The sequence below is a fragment of the Podarcis tiliguerta genome (genome assembly GCF_965153285.1).
Source record: "Podarcis tiliguerta genome assembly, chromosome: 7".
In the NCBI taxonomy this organism is placed as follows: domain Eukaryota; kingdom Metazoa; phylum Chordata; class Lepidosauria; order Squamata; family Lacertidae; genus Podarcis; species Podarcis tiliguerta.
This window is the reverse complement of record NC_139540.1, coordinates 47,218,094-47,243,743: the sequence shown is the minus strand read 5'-3', so window position 1 is coordinate 47,243,743 and position 25,650 is coordinate 47,218,094. Positions and strand designations below refer to the sequence as shown.

Here is a 25,650-nt window from a genome sequence, read left to right as displayed (position 1 = left end):
GGCATTTCATTGTCACCTGATAAAATAATCTGCTCTAATCTGCCCAATAACTATTAGTTCTTATTTCTGCCTATCAGGCATGGGCATTTAATTTCTGTTTGCTACTTTGTTTTTGTGACAGTAGTGCTGGGTGAAGGCAGAGGAAAACAGCAAAGCAAGAAAGAAGAAGAAAGGACAAAATTGTCCACTGCAGAGTCCCCATGTTTCTGTATTTAACCTCAGATAGGTGTTGGCTGTAAGATGTGCCTATAAGAGAATATTTTTAAAGATCCCTATAGGTGAAAAATGTAAATGTGCAAAATGAATACAGTGCAACAAGGAGCTGCAAGACCTGGCTGCAGAAATAAACTGTAAAGCAGTATTTTATTTAATTGCAAATCAAAGTAGGAAATTGACCCCTGTAGGTCAACTTTGACATGTGGGTATGGCTACACATGATGTGTATTTTCCTTTGCGCTTGATGGTTTACAAGCATCAACACTCAGGTGACTGCCAGTGCCTGCAAACCCCTTTCAGGAGAGAGTTGCTTATTTTTCTGATGTCAGGTGTGGGGTTGGTGGGCATGGCTTGGCCCAAACAGTCTTGTGAGCCTAATTAGTCCCACAGATCAGAGGTTCCTGGCCCATGTTTAAAATCAACCCACATTTAATACACTATATGTGAACTCCATTTTTCATTCAGTGCAATTATTAAACCCACAGCACAAGCATGTACCAAAATTATGAGGTCAGCTGACAATGCACTTTCCCAAATATCAGATATGTTTTGTTTAGGAGATGTGAAACTAGCAATGACTGGGTTCTTCAGTCATTCACAAAAATTATTGACCTCAGAAACTGTTGACCAGAAGCTCTGAAATACTTTCACTTCCAATTTCCCCTCTTTCTACATTATATGGTATCTGGAATTATTATTGCGCTTTCAGTGCTTCCAATGCAACCCGAGAAGTGCAAACTTGCACATCATGTCCATGGTGAGATGCATGTGTACAGGGCAAATCTATGGCTATATCAAGTGGTTTGGCAGTCCATAACTCCCTCCCCATGACAGCACTGGGCTGGAAGAAAAACTTATTACACCAAAGTTTTACTATGTCTTAATATTTTATTGGTTGTTGGCATTGTGAATTATCTATTTCTGTGTTGTATTTTCTTTGTAACAATGAAGTGTGAGTAAGAATTAATTTAGAAATAAATAAATGTAAGCGTGAGTTATGTGCATTCATGTGTGTCTGTCAGTGTGGGTTTTTGTGTGCTATACTTGAGGTGTGTATCTCTGTGTACCAGTGCCGTGCATGAATGCGCACAAGTTTGGTCACAACCAGTTGCACATGCACACTGGCATATGGTCTTGGAATCGTTGGCCAACCTAAATGTGGCCCCTGAGCAGGAAAAGGGTGAGCCACCCCTGCTACAGTGAGTACCCCGGAAGCTCATTATATGTCAAACTGATATTTGTATGTTAGAAACTTGAAGAGTCAACACTTACTTGTACTACTGAACAGCAGGACTCTTATTGCCAACTTGCAATCTATGCTCACTCAACTCTCCATAGGGTTAGCACATGCTTTCACAGCCTGGCTAAGAACACAAGGTACCCTTCAAATTGAAGAAAGGCCTTAACACAAATATTTTTTCCATGTTTGTTGCCTTCCCTGGCAACCCCATGATAATTTACTCCAGAGGTTTAGGGTGGAATAGCACAGTGGTTTGGAGAGGAAGTCGCAAAAATACACAGGAGCCTCTGCTAAATCAAAAGCATTTGTGTACATAGAACTCCTGTGAACAGCATTAACATGGGGTGAAATAAAGAATTGTCCAAAAAAAAAAAAAAATCTCTGCAGATCAGCACACACCAAATTAATAGACCAAAAAGCTAAGATTATTAACTGATTTTTGATCAGAACAAGCACACAGTGCAGAAGCGCAGTCAACTGAATAAACATAACATAAAAATATTGGTTCTAACGTTGAATTATGATGCTTAAGAGGATCCAGAGCAAAAGGCAATAGCTGAGCCCCAAATGACAAGGTTACCTCTGCTCTCCTAGCAGAAGATGTAGCGTGGAATCAAGGGGATCCTATCTTTTTAATCAAAACTGCGGATCCTGGTCACAATACTTGGTTGTATATGGCTTAGTACTTTTTGAGAAATTCAGTTAACTTGCTTTAGGATGTTGAGTACAGTATTGGTGAAACAAGGCCAAGAAATCAGTCATATGTACTTTTACCCCTTAGCCAAGTAAATAGGCTGGGTGTCTTGCTGAAACAAAGGTCAGATACAAGCTTACAAATTACATAGGATTTCTACAATGTATGCTTGCTTCACCCTATATCTTCATTTTAAAGGTGCTCATGCATCTCCTGTAAGACAGAAGTGCAAGTTCTTAACTTGAATGTTACACAGCAAGCAGGCACAGCTATTACAGCGGTTATTTGAAAAGGTCACATGATCAATTTCACACACTGAATACAGATGTGTAGCTGTTTCCCAACATTTGAAAAGTCTTGCTCAATGTCATATCTGTCTGAATCAAAACTTAATGAACTTCGATGGAATTACTGTGGCTTGTGAGCTATTTTGCTCTGAAAAACCACTGATTTCAAACAAAACAGTTGTCTCATACACTCTCTGTTAAAGTTAAAGAGCTATTATCTTGTCCATGGCTGCAATCTGTAATGTGTAGCTATGTTGAAAAAGATGGGTGTTGTTGTTTTTTTAGTTCCAGGAAATTTGAATTATTGAAGTTTAAGAGTTCTTTGAAATAATGATGCAGGTTTCAGTAAAAAGTTATAACACACCAGCAATTTATTTGGAACATATAAATAAAACATATTTTGCACAAATTTACATTTCTGACACTTGCAACAATGCAACGATAATTTCAAAGATTTTAAATCTACTTTATGTCTTGGGTTAATTCTCCCCTTTAAAAGAACACAGAAAATTGCTTAAGGTATAAATAGAAACAGAACAAAGAGCTATGCTTATTGTTGAAATCTCAAATGTTCTGGTTGCCAAGACCATTTGTTTGTGGGGTAACTCTGAACTCTGGAGAAACAACACTCTTCTAACAAAAGAAATGAAGAAATACCCCAACAATATAATGGAGACGCTGAGACAGAATAATTTTCACAAGTGACATAAAATCTGGTTTTGAATTCTGCATCTAGATGTCCTTCCCAAAGGCATTCAATGGGTTTGATGGGAGGAATTCAGACCGTGAAATGGCAAGCTGGCATCCTGCTTGGCAAGTACATCCACTGGCAGGGATGACTCTCTGAAATGGTAGTATAGGTGTATGGGCAGAGCAATTCTTTTAACCAAATTCCCTAACCCATTTCACCCCCACAGACCACTTGGAGATTGCTGGGGGTCTTGGTGGACCATTGAATGATTTTTCTGCCTGTTGCAGATGATTTTTAAATGTATTTTTATCACTTATTTAATTTTTTACATTGTATTTTATTGTCCCTGAATAGGGTCAATCTATCAATTTTGATTTCCCTTGGTTTCTCATCTTTCCAATCTTAAGCTAATATCTCCACATTTCCACATCAGTTTGTGGTTCATTTTTGTTTTTAAAAAGTTCTCACCCCAAAAAATCTGAATTTTAGTACAATTTTGTCCTAATGTATACATTTCTGTATCCAGTATAGCAAAACAGTTCTATTATAATGCACATTTGTTTGTGTGTTCCTTTCACAGATATATGCATGTTTATGCACACTTTACTGTAACATGCAATTTTGTACACATTTCTTGTCAGAAGATCCGCTTCAGTTTGCTTATTGAATCGGAAGGTATGAATTTGTAGGCTTTAATGTGAACTTAATCAAATTTATTCTTCATCCCTATTCCTGACTGTTAGCCATGTTGGTTGTGAGTTAAGTGAGTTTTAGTCCAAAACAGCTGGCTGTTCCAGAAATTGCAAATGACATTGCAGGACTGGAAAGTTTCTTTATAGCAAGGAAGCTACTCCCCAGCAACAAAACCCAGAAGTGGAGTCCTAACTGTAAAACCTTTTCTGGGATTAACTGTGGACTATACCAAATCTTAAGAGGATGCAATCCAACAAAAACAGCTGATATCTCATCACTGGCTGAAGTAACAGATAATGTTGTATGGAGATGTGTGGTTAGCCATGAGAATCTATACTTCCTTCTGTTTCTAAGATCTTTGCTTTACAGATGTTTTCTGCTACAGATTTGCCACTTACAGCATAGGAAATGACTGAAATATTTCCTCATACATAATCTTGTTGAGAAGATTAGCTTTCGCTTAGCAATATTTTACAATTACAAACCTCATTGGAAATATCAGTGATTTCTTTTCCAGATGAAGTGAAGGGCATTACAGAGAGGATGGTTTTAATGGCAAATATTCCAGAGGATTACTTGTTTGAAGCTGCTGACATAAAAAAAAAAAAGAGTCTTGAGGCAGCCTTAAGAAGTAAGCTTCTGCAAGCAGAAACTCATTAAATTAGTCTTTAGAATGCCATAAGACACCATGTCTTTTTTCATGGTAAATGTCATTAAATTGAAGACTTTCCCAGTGTTCTATGTGGGAAAACACTGTTCCTTCTTTTTTCAGTGATTCAATGACATGTATAGTGAGCCTAAGAAAATCTAATCTTGAGGACAAAAGGTTGTATCCAATTTGTGTCCCTCCATTAAGGCTTTTTGATGTAGCAGAGGCTTCGGTCAGTGCAACATGGATCTAGGTGACTTTCAGCAATTCTCCCTCACCTTGTTCTGAAGGGTCTACCAACCCATGTAGCACAGTGGTGCAGAGTAAGCAGAAGGTTCCAGATTTAATCCCTGGCCTCTGCAGGCAGAACTGGGCGAGACTCCCTGTCTAAAGCCATGGAGAGCTGCTTCTGGTCAGTGCAAGCACTACTGAGCTAGGTAAACCCAATGGCTTGATTCAGTGTAAGGCAAATTATTATAATTCAAAATTACCTCGGTCCCTCTTCCACAGGTGGGACGTGGGTGGTGCTGTGGTCTAAACCACTGAGCCTAGGGCTTGCCGATTGAAAGGTCAGCAGTTCGAATCCCCCCAAAAGCGGTGAGCTACCGTTGCTCGGTCCCTGCTCCTGCCAACCTAGCAGTTCGAAAGCATGTCAAAGTGCAAGTAGATAAATAGGTACCGCTCTGGCGGGAAGGTAAACGGCGTTTCTGTGCACTGTTCTGGTTTCGCCAGAAGCAGCTTAGTCATGCTGGCCACATGACTCGGATAAACTGTCTGTGGACAAACACCGGCTCCCTTGGCCAGTAAAGCGAGATGAGCACTGCAACCCCAGTGTCGTTTGTGACTGGACTTAAACTGTCAGGGGTCCTTTACCTTTACCTCTTCCACAGGATCAGTGGTACCCCGGGTTACATACGCTTCAGGTTACAGACACTTCAGGTTACAGACCAAATACTACAGACCTATAGTACCTCGGGTTAAGAACTTTGCTTCAGGATGAGAACAGAAATCATGCTCCGGCGACATGGCAGCAGCGGGAGACCCCATTAGCTAAAGTGGTGTCTCAGGTTAAGAACAGTTTCAGGTTAAGAACGAATCTCCGGAATGAATTAAGTACGTAACCAGAGGTACCACTGTATTCTAATTACCACTTATTTTAATAAGTCTCTTGCTATAGGATTTGAGAGCAAGCTACCAAAAACTTTTCCTGTTGTTTTCCATGAATAGTATGATAAAATGTGCATGTAACCTTCCCAACAAGTCACTGTGACACACATATCATACTTAATCTGCATCCCCCCCTAAAAAAAAGTTAATTCCAGTCACTTTGAAATTCAAGGACAAGTTCTATTACATAACAAAAATGAATTACAATATTTTACAATGCAAGCAATTACTGCACTGTTCCTTCAGTGTAACTGGAATTGACTGTTTGGCCATAAATAAGAATTCTTGTTTGCCATAAAAGCGTGAAAATTATGGGCATCAATAAAGCTCCATCACTTCTATATCACATACTTGCTGAACCATGGTTTGGGTTATTGTATACGTTGTAAAGCTATAATTCAGAAACAGTTTGCTGACAATAATAGCAGATGACCCTGTAGTTTACCTTGCAAGACGATAACTTTACAGAACCCTAAATAATGTCTGTCAAAAATAATGACAAACATGCAAATGTAAAAAAAAAAAAAATTTTTTTGCCAGAACTCTGGCCTTGTGGTGCTATGATTTTTTTAAAAATATAAAATTATTTCCAAATAAGGTAACAATTATTACTATACATAGGCACAAACAAGTCATGGGTTTAATTCAAAAGTATATAGATAACTTTAGTGCTATTCTGTGACCATAACTACAAAAGTATTAAGAAAACTCTACACATTTAAAATATATATATATATATATATATATTGCATGTTTACTGCAGTCTCATATAAGAATATTCCAAGTTAATGTTTAAAGATTTAGGCATAGCCAACTTGCTACCCTCCAGATGTTGTGGACTACAGTTCCCACCATCCTTGACCATTGGTCATGCTGGCTGGGGCTGATAGGAATTTTAGTTCAAAACATCTGGAAGGCTCCACATTGGCTACCCCTGCTTTAGAACACACTATCAATGTGTGGGATTCAACACTGTGCTATTACAATTGTTCTGTCTGCACAAGCATTTCTGCTGGCTAGATGGAGGCATCACTCTTCTCCTACCCAGCATGCTGTTCTGATGGTTCTCTCAACCTCCCACAGCTTATGTGAGGGGCATATGGGGAAAAGAGTGAGGGAAGCCCCATTATGCTAGCAGAACTCATGCTAGTCCATATACTATGTACTTGAATCCAGTCCAGTGCTTCCACTGTGGAATGAAATGCTGATGAACATCCAGAGGCTCACCCTGTTATGTTATGTTGTTATGTTATGTTATGTTATGTTAATATTAATTATTATTACTATACAAACAACTCAACACATAGTATCACTGTCCAACAGGACTGCATCACTTCTCACTGTCGTTGGTTGGAATCTCACAGCTAAATGCTCCTCACTGTTAAAAGACTCATTGTATATAGTAAATATGATGTCAGGAGGAAAGGTCCTAAATGCCTTCCCTCACTTTCTATGTATATGGATCTGGTGATTTGGGCAAGGGGCATTCAGTAATATACAGCCTACAGTATTACTACCCAGGAACAGTTTTACCACATGGATAGGCACTGCCTGAAACTGTTTATCAGGGGAAGTAGTAGATATGTGTTAGAAACTGGAAGTTGCCCACCTCCTTCACTACACAGTGCCTGCTATAATCTAGATCTCACTACTATTATTTACATCTACGTGTGACAGTTATCACTCAGTAAGTCTTTCCCCTCACGCCTGAGCAGTGAGCCTGCACAAACTGGCAATTACTCACTATTGAGCAATAGCACTGAAGTTGACAGATATGCCTGCACTGTCTAAAAGTGCAATCCTGGTATGGAAAGAGATAGGAACACTAAACTACAACTTTTGTCTCTTAAATCAAGAAGGCTATGGAACAGCATAATTTGATACGGACGTGACACAGTTTCCAAAATCATGCAAATGCCTACAGAACTGCCATATCAATCTGAGGAGGATATCCTGCTGTTCAGTTAAGCTCCATATTAAAGTCTACATGAGAGAGCCGACTGTACAAGTCCACTGTGCATTAGTTACAGTGAGTAAAGCTGCAGTGGGTGCAGATCATATGAGTCATGTGCACTGCCGATGTAAGGATATCTTACAAAACAACAGGCACACTGTAATGCTCAGTTGCTGTGATGAATCTGGTGAAGGCAGGGAGAAAGGGAGGTAAACTAGAAACAGACACATACCCTTGAACCCAGATTTATGGAACAATACAGGAGGCACTTTCTTAAGGAAAAGAAAAGGTAAGGAGTAAATCCTACACAAATCTGGAGTGGAGTCCCTATGAAGGTTGAATTGTATCTTGTATGCCTCTTTCCAGCAACTCCTGCAGCCCACCTGGTGCCAAATGCATTGTTCCATTTTCCCTTGGACCACATCAGTGAGGCTGAGATGGGGGGGGGGGGCTTGTCCTCTGGGCAGCCCAGGAGCTCCATACACACAGCCCAGACTTGTGCCCCAGAAAGGTCACTTCAGTGCTGCGTGTGCAGCAACAAGAGGAGGCACTGCAAGTGCAGAGCACAAACTGGTTCTTGGCTGCTCTAAAAAAATTCAATTATGCTACAGTTTTATGGAATTGTTGATCTGAAGGGCTACCTAAAAACTAGATATCTGACCGAAATTCAAGTACCAGTACCCAACAACAGAGTACGGGTCAAATATTATGGTTCTAGCATTATATTACTAAAAGTCTTTCCTTTCTGGAATAATTATTTCCAAAGAAACCCTTCAACCTTTGTTTTAAGATGCATTTGCATTTTGTATGAGTTGGATAAGTATTGTCAAATGACTGTAACAATGAATTGACAGTAATAATTTAGGATAAAATATATACTCCTGAAAAGAACAAAGGGTCTAGATAAGTTTAGATGTTTCAAAAAGGGAGGAAAGCCTATAGTTTGAAATTATTCTAAAAACAAAACCAAACTGTAATTTAATAGTATGTATGAATGCATTATCAAATTAAAGGAGTCTAATTTCATTCACTTTCTAAAACCAATTACCCAAAATTATAGATTTACAGTCTCATAACTTCATGCTATTTGGCTTTATTGTATCTCTGTTAATAAATATTGCAATAATCAATGAAGCTATGCTTCCAAAATCTAATGGACAGTTTGGTTTTCTGTATTTATATTCACTTTTCATTAACTGATAACAAATGATACCAGAAGATTTATATAAATTTGACTTCATTTAAACAAGTCATGCTTCCTAGCAATAATTTATTGAATAAGTTGCAAGTCTAATTGTAATGGACTGGATCCAAACAAGGTTAAAATAGAAAGCCAGATTCTTATTCTATATTTGCCCCAAGTGTAAAGAGGAAAGGTGGCAAAGCTGTAAAACAAGCAATCCTTGGCAGTAATGTGCTAGAATTTGTGCTTACTCTCTCTCTCCCTTTCTCCCTCTATCCATCAGAAGAATTAAAGATTTTTATGTGACAGAGCTGATGTGTTGATCAATAAAACGACAACAATCATTTACACTGAAAAGTTTAGCGCAGTTCCAAGAATCTGCATTAACCATGCTGGGTGGTTACAGCAGAATCAATAGACAGCCATTGCACTTAGTGAAGTGCATAAATAAAGTACAGCTACATTTTTCTACCCTACGATGAATACAGATTAAGGAAAACATCTATTGGGTACTTCTCTTACTTTGAACAAACACAAATATGGTGTTCTTGTCTCCTTTCTGTTCATTTCAATGAGACTTGTGCTGAGCATGAAGTGTGTTGCAAACATTTCACAACAATGTACAGTATAACAAAAAATGTTTTTACTTTTGATCCTGAGGATAAGAAATCATGTCTTAGAATCATAAAATTGTAGAGTTGGAAGGGACCCTGATAGTCATCCAGTCCAACCCCCTGCAATGCAGGAATCTCAACTAAAGCATCCAAGATAGATTGCCTCTGCTTAAAAACCTCCAATGAAGGAGAGTCTACAACCTCCTGAGGGAGTCCATTCCATCATCAAACAGTTCTTACTGTGAGAAAGTTCTTCCTAATGTTTAGTCAGAATCTCCTTTCTTGTAACTTGAATCCATTGGTCTTGCCTAAGTGCCAGTCTTTCACCTAATTTCCATGCAACTGCGTGTCACAAAAAAGCTGGGCAGCTATTTCTTTATAGGGAAAAAAAAACATTTTGAGGAGAACCTGTGCAGGCCTTCCGCTTTAGTTTGCAGCCCTAGGAAATATTTCACATAACGCTAAGCAGATTGCTCCATCAGCACAAGCTGTTTTGCTTGCCTGATGGAACCACCTCCACTCTCCTCCCCCTAGGCACTTTTCCGGGGTTCTTCCAACCCAGCCATAGGTAAACTCGGCCCACCAGATGTTTTGGGACTACAACTCCCATCATCCCTGACCACTGGTCCTGTTAGCTCGGGATGAGGTGAGTTGTAGTCCCAAAACATCGGGAGGGCTGAGTTTGCCTATGCCTGTTCCAACCCCTCTGACCAAATTTGGGCAAGGGCAAGTGGGGAGAGGACAAAGGGGAAAGCCCTGTTGTGCAGGACTTGTTAAATGAATCTGGACCTCTGAAGCTGCATTTTGTCAAGGAAAATAAATGCAGGACAAACCATATGCAAATAAACACCATATTTCACAGGTCCATCATGAATATGAGAATTAAAATCACATACTTACATAGTACCTAATTGGGAACAAAATGTTTCTCAGAACTAGTTAGTCTCCATGACTCTTCACCTGCAACTGAACCCACAGCTTCTTATTTCATTTTCAACACCCTGAACGTGGGAAGGAGGTCAGCTGAAGCAAGTTAGCCCACAGCTCCAAACACAAATTGCTAATTAGCAAAGAAGAAACACAATACAGCTGGGCAGTGATTTTGGATTGATGTTTCCTTCTCCTTACTATGGCAATGAGAGCTTTAGCTGTGTGGCATCCTGAAAACCATCTGGTAATTTTACTTGACGTCAAAAAGACAAATGAGCATATATAGAGCTTAAGCACACATAATTGGCATATGTATTGGTTCTGGCAAATGACAACTATTTTATTTCCTTTTCTGTAAGTATTTACATGGATCTTCTACTTGATAATGAAAAGCAAGTTGGAAACTGCTTAATTACTACTACTAGTAATAATAACAATAAATAATAAATAATAATATTATGCTCACTACAACCTCCCCTTTGGATTGAGGGCACACTGGGAGTGTGTGAGTGGAAGGACAAGAGGAACACTTGTTGTCCAAATGGAAGTCTGTTCTGCTCGTATATAGACACTGTTATAGAGAAACTTAATCATTATTTTGACTTTGCAAAATGCTTGATGTATTTATTTTTGCTGTAACCCTTACACAAAGCCTATAATACAAGTTGATATTATTATCCCCATTTTGATGAGAGGCTGGCTTGCCCAAGACCATAGTGAATTTGTCACAAAGGTGAGAACAAGAATATACTGATTCATAGCTCAGCCTCTTAGTCACCATGCTACATTAGTTCCCAAGTGAAGTAGCTGTAAATTCTGGACTAGCAAGATTTTTGTTTTGTTTTGTTACAAGTATATATATTTTCCCTTTTTGTCTTGATGATGACAGATTTTAGTTTTTAAATCTCCTAAATTGTCTCAGCTGATTACCTGAAATAATGATGATTAAGCCCACAGGAGTTCTTATTGAAAACATAGTAGTAGAGGATAAAAATAATGATGTACCCTTGAACTCATAACACTGCAGTAAGCAATTACCTTATAGAAGAAGCCACCCACACAACAACATTGCAGCTTTGTTCCTTATTTTCAAAGACTAAGCTTTGAAATCCTCTACACAATTCCTAAACACTCCATATCAAAGGACTTTCTTTCTTGTTCCTTATTTAATTGAATTAGAGATAACACAAATATGGATTTAAACACAGATTGCTAAGTTTGAAAAAAAGTCACTAGAAAACACTGTCAATAAATTAATAGATTTAATTTTAGTTTTGTAAAGATTCCCCAATACCATCATACCTGACTGGAGCGCCTCTGCTCTGTGCAGGTTTCAGTGTAACAGTTACAGTACTGTCTGTCTGATTTAAAGGTGTTTCCAGTTCATAAGGTGGCATAGACGGTGCTAGAAAAACAAGAACAGAGGAAGCAGACTTCTTTAATGTGTAGCTTTTCTATGATCTTTAAAATCTTGTTAAAAAAACCTTTTCAAGGGCAGATACTATTTTAGAGCAGTCCTTGTGTGCACAAACTATGATAAAATAATTGCTATGCTTTTAGTTAATAGGGTAGCCCATCAAAAACAAGTTAAGCTATAAACTGGTACATATTGCACCTTTATTAGGGCATTTTTCTGCTGACTGAACACTCAAAACGTAAGTTCGTGTGTAATATTAGTCTCGTGAACTGCAGCAAGTTTTATATCATGGATTACTGCGTTGGTCTGCTACGCAACAAAAGAAACTAAATATGGCATTCAATTATTACCATTGTCTTATTAACAGCCTTTCCCACCAGATTTTTATAATCCTTACTGTATCACCATAACTAGATAATGAATGAAGACATAAGTAACCAAGATCACCCAGTTAGCTTGTGGCTAAGTTGCAATTTGAACCTGGATCTGACATGCCGTAACCAATTAGTACAGGGTCGCCCAAACTTGGGTCTCCAACTGCTCTTGGACTACAACTCCATCATCCCTAGCTAGCAGGAAGACCAGCGGTCAGCTAGCTAGAGACCATGTTTGGGAAACCTTGAACTAGTATATCTGCTGCACTACACTAGGCCATCATGTAAAAGCAACCACATTTGAACTTACTAATCATGAGACTTCTAGATGCTAGTGAGTGTTTGGTTTGGCCTGTAAGGAGGTCTAAGAAGAAAGACAAGGAAGGAGTGACTATTGTTTGGTAAATCTGAAAGATATGAAAGATGGGAATCTGAACTGACCCATCTCTGACTTGCAGCTAGTATCCCTTTCAGCAACAGGGGTAGAAGAGTGAACTACACCAAACAGTTGGTGCATACTACTCTCAGGCCATCTTGCAATTGGGTAGAAAAGCAATGGATTACATTGCAGGATTGCTATACAAATGTCCCAAGTTTAACCTTCTTAAGGTGCATAAAAGCAATTAATAATCATATACATCCTCAATAGGTTTGCGGATTGAGGGATATATATATATATATATATATATATGCAGGTTTTGGTGTCCTCGGGTGTCTTCCCGTGTAAAAGTTGGGGTGTCTAGGCGACGTTTCGACGAGGTCTCACTCGTCATCTTCAGGCTGGTGCTTTCGGCTTCTTGTTACTGGAACAGAGCAGGATCTCAGTGTTTGAGTTCCTATAAATACTGTTGAGGAGGTGTGGTGTATAGCCTCCAATGTTCTGGGCAGAGAGGAGGTTCCCAGGCTAGTGTGCCTTTTCTTCTTTTGTTCCTTAATTACTTGAGGGATATCTTGAGTGATTTCTTGAGTGATTTCCTGAATCCCACTTAGGTGGGTCATTAGGTGTGGATTAGTTGCTAAAGCCTTCGTGTCTTGAACTCTTGAACTTTGTGAAGAGTTTTTCTGAGAAGATGGCTGTACTGCACTTGGTTGTGCTCTGGCTTGGCTTCGTGTATAGGGGCGAGCTGTGGTTTTGTGGCCTGTGCCAGCCAAATCTGTGTAGGGATTGCAGGGGGGTGCAGCATCCGGAGGTGCCACCCTGGTTTGGCTACTGGATGGTGTCTGTAATTTATCTGTGGAGAGGGTCTGGGTTTGGGTCTGGTGTGGTTGATTGGTGATGGCGTTCTGTGTGCCTCTGGATCTGGTGTCAGATTTTGTGGGGAGGGCTAATTTCCAGATGTCTGGCAAGCGGGATGTGTCGTCACGCTTGTTCATGTTGTGAGGGTGTTTCTCTATCTCGATGGCTTCCATGATTATTCTCTTGTGGTGATGTTCCATGTTAAAGAGCAATTTGGAATCTGCAAAATTAATTTCGTGTCCTGTTTCTTTCATGTGTTGGAAAAGAGAGGAAGTTTTTTCTTCTTTTTTGACGGCATTCTTGTGTTCTGCGATACGTGCATTTATTCGTCTGTTTGTTTGTCCAATGTACGTGGCTGGGCAGACTTTGCAGGGTATTTCATAGACCCCTTGGTTTTCCAACTGAATTTTATCCTTGGGGTTTCTGAGGATATTGGCTATTTTTTGGTTGGTGCAAAAGGCTGTTTTGATATTGTGTTTATGGAGGATTTTGCTAATTTTATCTGTAGTGCCCTTGATATAAGGAAGGAGGGCTATGCCATTGTTTTCTTCTGTGTCTTGGTTTTTGGGGGGTGTTTCTTTTTGGATTAGCTTCGTAACCCTGTTTTGCTGGTATCCATTGGCAATTAACACATTTGAGAGATTCTGTAACTCAGTTGTCAAGTGGTCTTCGTCAGCCAGGCGTTTGGTTCTGGAGATGAGAGTCTTGGCTACGGAGTTTATTTGTGCAGGGTGGTGGTGTGATTGTGCATGTAAGTAGCGGTTGGTGTGTGTTTTTTTCCGGTAGATAGTGTGTCCTAGGGAGCCATCAGGTTTTTTGTAGATTAGGACGTCAAGGAAGGGAAGTTGGTTGTTGGCTTCTATTTCCATAGTGAATTGTATTTTGGGGTGTAGGCTGTTGAGATGTGTGAGGAAGCTATCCAGTTTTTCCTTCCCGTGTGGCCAAATTACAAAGGTGTCGTCAACATATCTGAGCCAAAGTTTGGCTCTCACCGGTCATCGCTAACCTGTACATGGAACACTTCGAAACCAATGCTTTAGACAAGTCAGAACACAAACCCAAACTTTGGCTCAGATATGTTGACGACACCTTTGTAATTTGGCCACACGGGAAGGAAAAACTGGATAGCTTCCTCACACATCTCAACAGCCTACACCCCAAAATACAATTCACTATGGAAATAGAAGCCAACAACCAACTTCCCTTCCTTGACGTCCTAATCTACAAAAAACCTGATGGCTCCCTAGGACACACTATCTACCGGAAAAAAACACACACCAACCGCTACTTACATGCACAATCACACCACCACCCTGCACAAATAAACTCCGTAGCCAAGACTCTCATCTCCAGAACCAAACGCCTGGCTGACGAAGACCACTTGACAACTGAGTTACAGAATCTCTCAAATGTGTTAATTGCCAATGGATACCAGCAAAACAGGGTTACGAAGCTAATCCAAAAAGAAACACCCCCCAAAAACCAAGACACAGAAGAAAACAATGGCATAGCCCTCCTTCCTTATATCAAGGGCACTACAGATAAAATTAGCAAAATCCTCCATAAACACAATATCAAAACAGCCTTTTGCACCAACCAAAAAATAGCCAATATCCTCAGAAACCCCAAGGATAAAATTCAGTTGGAAAACCAAGGGGTCTATGAAATACCCTGCAAAGTCTGCCCAGCCACGTACATTGGACAAACAAACAGACGAATAAATGCACGTATCGCAGAACACAAGAATGCCGTCAAAAAAGAAGAAAAAACTTCCTCTCTTTTCCAACACATGAAAGAAACAGGACACGAAATTAATTTTGCAGATTCCAAATTGCTCTTTAACATGGAACATCACCACAAGAGAATAATCATGGAAGCCATCGAGATAGAGAAACACCCTCACAACATGAACAAGCGTGACGACACATCCCGCTTGCCAGACATCTGGAAATTAGCCCTCCCCACAAAATCTGACACCAGATCCAGAGGCACACAGAACGCCATCACCAATCAACCACACCAGACCCAAACCCAGACCCTCTCCACAGATAAATTACAGACACCATCCAGTAGCCAAACCAGGGTGGCACCTCCGGATGCTGCACCCCCCTGCAATCCCTACACAGATTTGGCTGGCACAGGCCACAAAACCACAGCTCGCCCCTATACACGAAGCCAAGCCAGAGCACAACCAAGTGCAGTACAGCCATCTTCTCAGAAAAACTCTTCACAAAGTTCAAGAGTTCAAGACACGAAGGCTTTAGCAACTAATCCACACCTAATGACCCACCTAAGTGGGATTCAGGAAATCACTCAAGAAATCACTCAAGATATCCCTCAAGTAATTAAGGAACAAAAGAAGAAAAGGCACACTAGCCTGGGAACCTCCTCTCTGCCCAGAACATTGGAGGCTATACACCACACCTCCTCAACAGTATTTATAGGAACTCAAACACTGAGATCCTGCTCTGTTCCAGTAACAAGAAGCCGAAAGCACCAGCCTGAAGATGACGAGTGAGACCTCGTCGAAACGTCGCCTAGACACCCCAACTTTTACACGGGAAGACACCCGAGGACACCAAAACCTGCATTCCTGTACCCGTGAAAATCTACGAAAGCATATATATATATATATATATATAGGCTTTTTAACAGAAAATGTTTAAATGCCATTTTTTTAACAGAGGTTTTTATGAATTTTCAAGAAATTATAAACACAACATTTACATTGTTCAGAAAAGACAGGTATTTTACACTGCACCCATACTATATAACTGCTGCAAAATTATATGTAAATTAATGCAATGGTTATCTAATTCAAATCAGAAATGTTGTTTGGCTTTAACTAATACCTGAGATCTTTGTGGTGAACTGACTTGTAACAGGAAGCCCAAAGCCTTTGGCTGTACTGGCTCTTATAGTGAACGAGTAAGTAGTCCCAGGATACAACCCAAAAAATAAGTAGTGTGTTTCATTCCCATGCTTTAAAACACGTCCACTTTGGTTGGATAAATCTATTTCTGGGTCAAAGGAGCTGACAGCCTTGTAGGTGATCTACAAAAGAAAAACAAAGTTATAAAATATCTTCAGCAGTTGTACAAAGATTGCATTTTTATCCAATAAACCCTTCTGATGTGTGCACTGTCAGACATTTTATGATAAGTTATCTTACTCCCTTATATGCTTCAAATCCGGAATCCAATGAAGGAACACAGGCTCAGACAAAACTGTTATGAGTTATCACTTTTATAGATACAGGGACTTAGAGGCACCTAGATGACAACTATAACGGCTATGATTCAGACTTAAGCTAATACCTTTAATTCATTGGTTTTCATGTTGTAATTCTTTTAGGAGGAAGTGCATTAATGTTGGTCTTGCACAAAAATTACAAATAAACATTGACTTAAAACGACAAGAGTTATAGCCAAGTTTTTTAGTAGCCTGCCCAAATTTCTGCTTCTACTGAAAAGTATTCTCTGCTTGTAATAAGGTGAAATTCAAGCAAATTCTCCATAAAGGACACAATGTTGCTATTATGATAATGATGGCAATGATTATTATAACAGAAACAACATGGAAAGAGCTTTACTTGGAACTCTGAAGAGTAGGACAATTCTAGGACGTTCTTCTAAAACCGTAGAGTACTAATGACCACATTTTCTCCCCATTTGAAGAAATCTCATGTCTTATTCAACATTTATTTTTAAAAAATGATTACAATGCAATATCTGGATGGTCGTATGTGGTTTGCTTTTGCTCTCTTCTGTGACACTTTTAGGCTGCAATCCAAACCACACTTTACCTATGACTAAGTCTCATTAAATTGGAACTAAGTATCCCAGAGTATTTAGTATCCCAAGTGCTTTGAAGTAAATATCATCCTCACAACACAGCATGGTAGGTCTTTAATACTGCAGTTTTAAAGATCAGAACACATGGTATTGCAACTTGAATCACACAAGCACTACTGAAACCAATTCTGCATAGGTCAATTACAGGTTAAATTAACTTCAACTCAGCACTGACCCTGTGTAAGCTCTTAATTTACAGAAGCTCTCAGTTTTGACCTCGTAGATTATAAAAGGTTACTAGCAAAGTGGAAATTTAATTCAGAATAGAGTACAGGTTTTAAAAGACAATACACAATGTTTTTGGATGCCACACAAACGAGTTTCATGCTTGAAACAATGTGGATTCCTGTGGACTGAGCAATAGTGGCACTCATCTATAGGATTTTTAACCCACAGTTGCTGGTTACAGTTAGCTTCCTGAATTGTTGCCACCACTTCAGAGCCACTAAATCAATAGATGTGGCCCTAGTTCACCTATGTTTCTGCTTCTCTCCTCCTTATTTCTCTTCTATGGTGGAAACCTCCGCATGTTTGCGGGGCTGGTTCACTGCTGCCTGGGTGGGACAACTACATGCCAGGAACATGCAACGTAAGTCAATGTGCTTCTCTGTGCCATCATGCACAAGAGCTTTTATATGGGAAGGGCCAACATAGTCTCACGGTGAAATACTTTACTTCAGAACATACACCTGTTGTGTTAAGTACAGTAATCAACATGTTTTTAGTACCAACACTCAGGTATTCAGATGGATGTGATTACAGTGGTACCTCAGGTTAAGAACTTTATTTGTTCTGGAGGTCTGTTCTTAACCTGAAACTGTTCTTAACCTAAAGCACCACTTTAGCTAATGGGGCATCCTGCTGCCACCGCGCTGCCAGAGCACGATTTCTGTTCTCATCCTGAAGCAAAGTTCTTAACCCAAGGTACTATTTCTGGGTTGGCGGAGTCTGTAACCTGAAGCGTCTGTAACCTGAAGTGTCTATAACATGAGGTACCACTGTAATCCATTTCACAAATGCAGCCATTGTTGCTTATTATAACCAGACATAAATGTCAGACTTTCTCTTTATTCCAGAAGCTGAGGCCAGGATGAGCCTGCACTGGTCACCTGATGCATACCAGGATGGAGTGAGGGAGGGACGGGTGAGGCCATAGTGAGATTGATGCCGTGCGCTGGTGAAGCCAGTCCAGCACCCTTGCTTGCATGTTTTCACTATGCCGACCTCACTGCTCCGAGTATGTAGCAGTTACAAAATCCAGAGGGAGATTGTTTAAGTGCAGAAGCCCCACCACACTATCTGCTACTGCTTTGGTCCTGCCTTCCTGTATATTTGGCCTAAGTACCTCAGCAACAGCAGTTTTTTGTATTTATAAAGATGAGAAATCAGCCATTCCTTTCCAAGAAGTTTCTTTACAACCTAAAACCCGTATAGCACCTGAAACAGGGCGACCTGAATGTACGCTACCTCCTCCTGCACTCCATTATTTCACAGAATCACAGACTTGCAGAGTTAGAAGGGGCCACGAGGATAATCTAGCCTGACCCCTTGCAATGCATAAGTCTTTCACCCAGCGTGGGGCTCGAATCCACGACTATGAGATGAAGAGTCTCATGCTTACCGAAAATTCTTACCAAACGCAAGCACAAGTGGCTTTAACGCCACCTTTTTTTGTCTTTTCCCACTGTTTACAATCTACCTTGATAAAGAGTTTTGGAGAACATAAAAGCTACAACCCTATAGGAAGAATATAAACCAAGCCTCTGAAAAAGAAAATACAGAGTAGTTTTGAGACTATGATGAGACGTGCGGGGAAAAGATGGCACAGATAATCATTGTCTGAAGCGTGGGCTGGTTTGTAGCCCAGGTCCAAACACATTCATCATTTTGTATCAGACTACACATAAACACCAAAAACAGAAGCAAGCACCACAAAGAAGGGGATGATGGGAGAGGAAGACACCTCCTTTCAGTTCTTTGAAAGGCCTTACGTGGCCAAATATAAAAAACAAATGACAAGACCAATCATCTTCTGATTACTTATGAAACTGCAATTAGTTAAACTAGTTAGTTTCCATAATACATATCTTTTCATAATAAATTATCCTTTCACAACTATTTCAACAGCAAGACAGCACTAAAAGCTTAATAATACCAAATTAGATATTTTACTTTTCTTTTATGTCTTGGGGCCAAGCATTTCAACAATGCTTTCTTCAAATGAAAGGAAAGAATAAATATAAGGGTAGTTTAGTCAGGTGAGATGTTTGACAGTGATTATGGTCCAACAGCATAATAAATGCATTCCTTTGTTAATATTTTTGAAAGATATTTAGGGCAAGGTTCCCTATAGCACGGAATGCTGGGATTTGTATGTAAAACTAACAACATATAATTTTGTTGAAATTGCATTTTTAAAAGCTAGTGTGTTTCATTTAATGGGACCTGCTTGTTCTTATCACAAAAGGTTTGCAGAAATTCAGCAGTATTCAGTATTACATTCTCACTCCTGTTTTTACTCCTGAGTTATAGCCTAGTGGATACTTTTAGTAGCATTCAAATACTGATCTACATAACTAGACTGGATAATATTACAGGCTTTAAAAATGCAGTGATTTACTAATAACATAGTGTTGTCTTGTACTAGCCAAAATTTATTACATGAGGGAATTTTGGGGGGTGGGGACACTGGGGGTGGGAAGGAAGGACAGACATGTGATACATAAGCAGTATAACACCGCAACTTTATTTAGGCCTTCAGTTATAAAAGGTACTGATCCCCTCCTTCTCTTACAAGACTAGAACTAGTGGACATCTTATGAAGTTGAATGATGGAAGATTTAGGACAGATAAAAGGAAGTACCTCAAGCAACACTTGGAGAACCACTATGGAAGATGTTCCCACAGGAGGCAGCAATGGCTACCAAATTGGATAGCTTTGAAACAGAATTAGACAAATTCATGGAGGTGTGGGCTATCACTGGCTATTAGCCACAATGGCTATGCTCTGCCCCCACAGCTGGAGGCAGCAATGCTTCTGTATACCAATTGCTGGAAATCACGAGGTGGGGGTGGGGTGGGGAGAGTGCTCTTGTGCTCAAATCCTGCTTGCTGGTTTGCCACAGGCAACTGTTCAGCCACTGTGAGAACAGGATGCGTAACTAGATTACACCAAGACTGCAGGGCAAGTGGTTTTACATACCTCGTATAGGGTGATCACACCATATGTTTGCACTGGCTCCCTCCACTGAAGGAAGATTTTCTCCTCAAACATACTTCCCTGGATAGATTCAAGTGGTACAGGACTTGGAACTAATGCATTAAAAAAAAAAGGATGTTTAGGAATATGTACTGTGAATTAGAATGTTGCATTTAGATTCTATCACTTATAAGAACATGAGTTCCACACTGTAAATGCTGCATTCAGGTTTTTAAATAGTAATGGCTTATGCACTGGCCATGCTAGATCCAACCCATAAAATATGTGTTTGTGTGTAATGCTGCAAACTACATTTCACTCATTTGTCCCTGACAATCATGTCAGTCCTCAGTATCCTTCATCTTTATGCTTCCTTTATCCAACAAATCCTCAACACAGTTATATGCAGTTATGCATATGTCTTATATAGTTTTTGCTGGACTGCATAAGATCCCGTAAAATCATGTATATGCATATTAATGCATTCAGTAAACCATTACACTTAAAAACTTACCGTCTTCATCTGTTTGTACCACAATTTCTTGGCTTTCTTTTCGTCCTTCAGGATTCATAAGAACCAGTTTGACACTGACATTAGTATATGGGGACAGATTAGTAATGGTATGCTGAGGGTGAGAATTGTCTGTGTCCCAGCTCACTTCTTCTCTGACTTGTTCTTGTCCACTAGCTTGGTAGCGGTAATGGACGGTGATATTGTACCTATGGCAACGAGTGACATTGTAGCCAAACGGCTCCCAGGTGATGGTGATTTGCCGGGATTTGATATCGACAACTTCTAGTTTTCTTGGACCACGCATAGGATCTGTAAAAAATTAAGACATGCATTTTCATACAAGTGCTTGTATCTGATGTATGGTAGTGAAAGCAAATACTGTTAATATATTTTTAAGAAGCATAGGGAATGAGAAAAGAACATAGGTTCTGACCTACAGAGTCTGTGCTTGAATACTAGCTTGGACCTGTATATGAATAGTGGCTGGACAGATGACTGACACTGTCAGTGTTAATGATACTGGCAGTTTGTCGGAAGAAGGAGTTTAGTCCCAGTCCTCCATCAACATGTGTTACGAAATGTATTAACAGACTTGAAACAGCTCCTTTTATGAATGCAAAGCAAACAGTGTACCAATCATAGAATACTAGAATTGTAGCCTTGGAAACGAGCCCAAGACCAACCTCATGCAATGCAGGAATCTCAGCTAAAGCAGCTATGACAGGTGGCCATGCAGCCTCTGCTTTAAAAAAAATCCCAAGGAAGGAGACTCAGCCACCTTCCAGAGTCCCTTCCACTGTCAAGCAGCTCTTACTGTCAGAAAGTTCTTCCTGGTGTTTAGTCAGAATCTCCTTTCTTGTAACATGAAGCAAATGGTTCAGTTGCTACCCTCAGTAGCAGGAGAAAACTAGTTTGCTGCATCTTCCATGTGATAGGCCTTTAGATATTTGAAAATGGCTATCATATATCTCTTCTTTTCCAGGCTAAACATCCCCAACTCCCTCAACCATATCTCATGAGGCTTGGATTCTAGACCCTTGATAATTTTGGTTGCCCTACTCTGCAAACCCTCCAGCTTGTCAATATCCTTACATTGCAGCGTCCAGAACTAGACACAGTACTCCAGGTGTGGTCTGACCAAGGTAGAATAGAGCAAGACGATGACTTCTCTTGATTGGGAAACTATACTTCTGTTGATCTACCTTAAAATAGCAGTAGCTTTTTTTGCGGCTGAATCACACTGTTGACATATAAAGCTTGTGGTCTACCAAGCCCCTCTAGATCCTTTTCATATGTACTACTGGCAAGCCGGATGTCCCACAAGCCACCTTAACATTTTTCTGCGGGCTCAAATCCAATAGCAGACAGACAGCAACAAAAGCTGTTTAGCTTTACTATAACAAAGTCATAGTTTGTGGTGAGAACAGTTGTGTGGCTAGGGATGCAAAAGAAATTTAATACAGTTCACATTTAAAGGTAAATCATTCACACTCCCACTTTCCTAAACAATATGAGAACCAAATCAACATCCTTTGAAAATCGCACATCTGAATTTTGTGATGCAGCTCTGCAACCAAACAATGTTAACAAAAATGCATACATAACAGGGAAGTGTACATAATATATTTGTGAAAATAACATGAAAAAAATTCTATTGGGGTCAACTGCTTGCAAAAGCATGCACATTAGTCAAAGCTGCACACAAAGATGTAGTTATGGAGAGAAATTCACAGTAAAATATTGATGAATTTTCAGGGAGATTAATTTTGGAAAAAACTTTTTTTGCAAATTGCTGCAGAAATGTTATGAGCGGAATTTGAGACTGGAAAAATGAGAACCAGAACAAAACAAAATTGATGGATCCTTCCATTCCCTGTTATGTGCCAAGAGACCTGACCCCAAACTACTGCCATGAAATGCAAAATATTGTTTCTATCTATACTGTCCAAAGCAATAAGGGATCACAATTGGAAACTCGAGAAAAAACTTCACTCATATTATATTATGGGTTCCTTACATATCTGGTAAAAGAAGTCTGTCATCAGTATAGCTATTATACAAATTTAGCTGTAATCTGATTTTTATTTCATATGAGAGTCCTCAACAAGATAAAAGACAATGAGTAGTTTTATCTACTGCTTCGCTTGTTGAAATGCCAAGAAGAGTTTTAATGAGCTAGAAATCTCTTATACATAAACAGATTAATATGCATCTGCCGGCTCATGTTTATTAATCAACATGTCTTAACCAAGAATGTTCTAAACACTTGCCACAAGATTCCATCACTTCTGGCTTCTAATAATTCCCTGCAAGCTTGCAACTTTGTTCAAAGATATTTTGCATTTTATCTTAAGTTTGCAGGAAAAGGCACTAAAATCACAAACTATATAGCCTTCAAACCCATGGTTCATGCTTTCATTAAGAGTCTCACTTTTCTAATTACATCAAACTTTTTGACCACAGGCCCCTTTAAACTTCTGCTGTCCATTCTTATCCAGTGCAAGCAAGCCATCGGTTTTGCAGATGTTTACAGAAATCCTAGCACTTAGTACTTGATGGCAGAAAATCCATGGAAGAGCAGACCCCTACATGAGAGTACCTCCATCTTCATCTTATCCCTATCACCTCTATTCTTCTGCCTGACTCTGATCTCCTTTCCTCAGCTACCAAGCCTAAAAACAAGATTTCATGAAAATACTGGTTCTGAGCACTAGTTCTGATCCATTCTAAGTGCAGAAGAATTTCTACAGCAGCTCATGCCCTATGAGAGAATGGCAGTGTCCCTGTGGTGTTTGAAGCGTGTCTGAAGACCGTCATGCTGTGTAGGCCGTGGGCAAAGAGATGGGCAAGGGACATGGGTCAGACACACAGTGAAATGTGGAGAAGGGGCTCTTCCTTGGATGCTCGTTCTCTGTTGTTACCAGTAAACCGAGGAAGAGAATGATGCTGCATGGGCTGGCATTAGATGCTAGAGATATGAGATTAGCACTGCCAACTTGCCTGTGGTATCTAATGGAGATGTATGTGAAGGAGTTGTTTATTGAAGTAGGTGCAGGCTCTTTGTTCTGGGAGGCTGGAAAAGGGTGAGGAATTGTAAGGACTTGCTTTGCTGCTCTAAGCACTAAGCCAAAGGAACTGAACTGCTTTCCCCTCTTATTGTTACCTAAACATCCCCATAGTCCCATAACCTCCCCCAAGATAACCTAGCATATAAATTTGCACCAATCCAGATATCCATGCACACTCAGAGATACACTAGCAAATCTTTTGTACATGGCTTACCCCATTGCTTTCAACAGATTTATGTGTTCAAAATAATTCTGTTTCTTCTATTGAAATGAATAAAATCCATATAGGTAAGAATAATCTGTATGCATATTAAACATCTTGAGCTCACATGGGCTTGCAGTACCAAGCCAAACACCTCCCACTTTCATTCGTGCTTCATATTTTTATTCGCTGCCATAGAACTGCTTATTTTTGTTCAGCTAAAAACGAAGAAGTTTCCATTGGTTAACTAATGAACCCTAGCAATATCCTTAATCCACAGAAGGTGACATTTTCTAAAAAGATGGAATTCACTAAAGGTGTATTCTTCCATTTTGTAACTGAAATATGTGGTTCAAATCCTTAGTTTGGCACTTATTTATATGGGGTTGCATAAATAGTCTTTAGTCCAGATGAATGATTCCTGCCCCGCAGACAGTCTACTATTCAAGTACTTTCCAGATTTAGACTTGCTTAGTTTTAGCAAGGTTTCTGTATCGTGAGCCTTCCAACCATATCATTGGAATCAAAGTAATATGGATAACAGTTAACATCTGTGGTGTGCTTTCACGTGCTCAAAGCACTTTCACATGCATTATTTAATTTTAATTCTTACAACAACTTTGTTATTCCACATTGCAGGAATGTAGGGACTGGGATAAAGTAGTTTGCCAAAGACAGACTAGTGAATTGCCTAAAATCACCTAGTGAGACAGAGGTGATGTCAGAACTAGGGATTACCTGATTTGAAGATAAGTCTCTGAACCACAATACTACACCCAGCTCTTAATAAAAAAAATGTCCCAATGAGACAATGAAATTTTCAAGAAACACAAAGAAGTCATTTATGAGCAATTTCTAATTTTAAAAGAAGTGTGTGTCGGTGTGGCAGGGAATAAGCTAGAGATCTCCTGAGAAATAAGCTGTTTCCACAGTATGGCGTCATAGTTAAGCCCAACTGTTCGATGTTTTTGATAGAACCACAAAGACTACAGCAAAACTTTGCAAAGCAGAAACCCTAATGCAATATTTGTTTGCATCAGGTAATGCTAATTATTCTCTGCATGCAGTGGGCCAATGCCTCAAAATAATCAAGCTTTAATGATTTATCAGCTTAGTAACAAGGAAAGTGCAATTTAGCAGTGCTAATCACAATGCAGACCACATTCATTAGGCTTGGGGGGGGGGGGGAACCAGTCCTGCCAAAAGCAGTTTACATGCCACAGCAACCATTTTGTATGCTACACATAAATCTCACAGGCTTTGGTAATAGGGTAATTAATTATGTTTTCAGAAACACCACATTTATTTTCTCCTCACTTGGTATAATTCGGGAGGGGGGGGAGGTTGGGATTATAAAGATAAGACCCTTACCATTTTGCAACTGCTTGACAGTCACTGGACTGCAGCACGCCGACTTACTATAATTGGCCCTGAAGGGCATGAATCATATGGCCAATCTGCGCCCAG

At 39.7% G+C, this 25,650-nt stretch overlaps 1 protein-coding gene across 29 annotated transcripts in view; it reads right to left on the bottom strand.

Moving 5' to 3' along the window:
- Positions 1 to 25,650, bottom strand: part of PTPRM (protein tyrosine phosphatase receptor type M) — a 401,413-nt gene that overhangs the window by 161,505 nt on the left and 214,258 nt on the right. For all 29 annotated transcript variants that reach the window (XM_083450038.1, XM_083450022.1, XM_083450011.1 and 26 more), the window contains 4 exons: positions 20,914 to 21,222; positions 20,403 to 20,512; positions 16,199 to 16,400; positions 11,621 to 11,723 (listed from right to left, as the gene is read on the bottom strand). In XM_083450038.1, the coding sequence (XP_083306164.1) occupies positions 11,621 to 11,723; positions 16,199 to 16,400; positions 20,403 to 20,512; positions 20,914 to 21,222 (724 nt within the window). The remainder of the gene's footprint in view (positions 1 to 11,620; positions 11,724 to 16,198; positions 16,401 to 20,402; positions 20,513 to 20,913; positions 21,223 to 25,650) is intronic.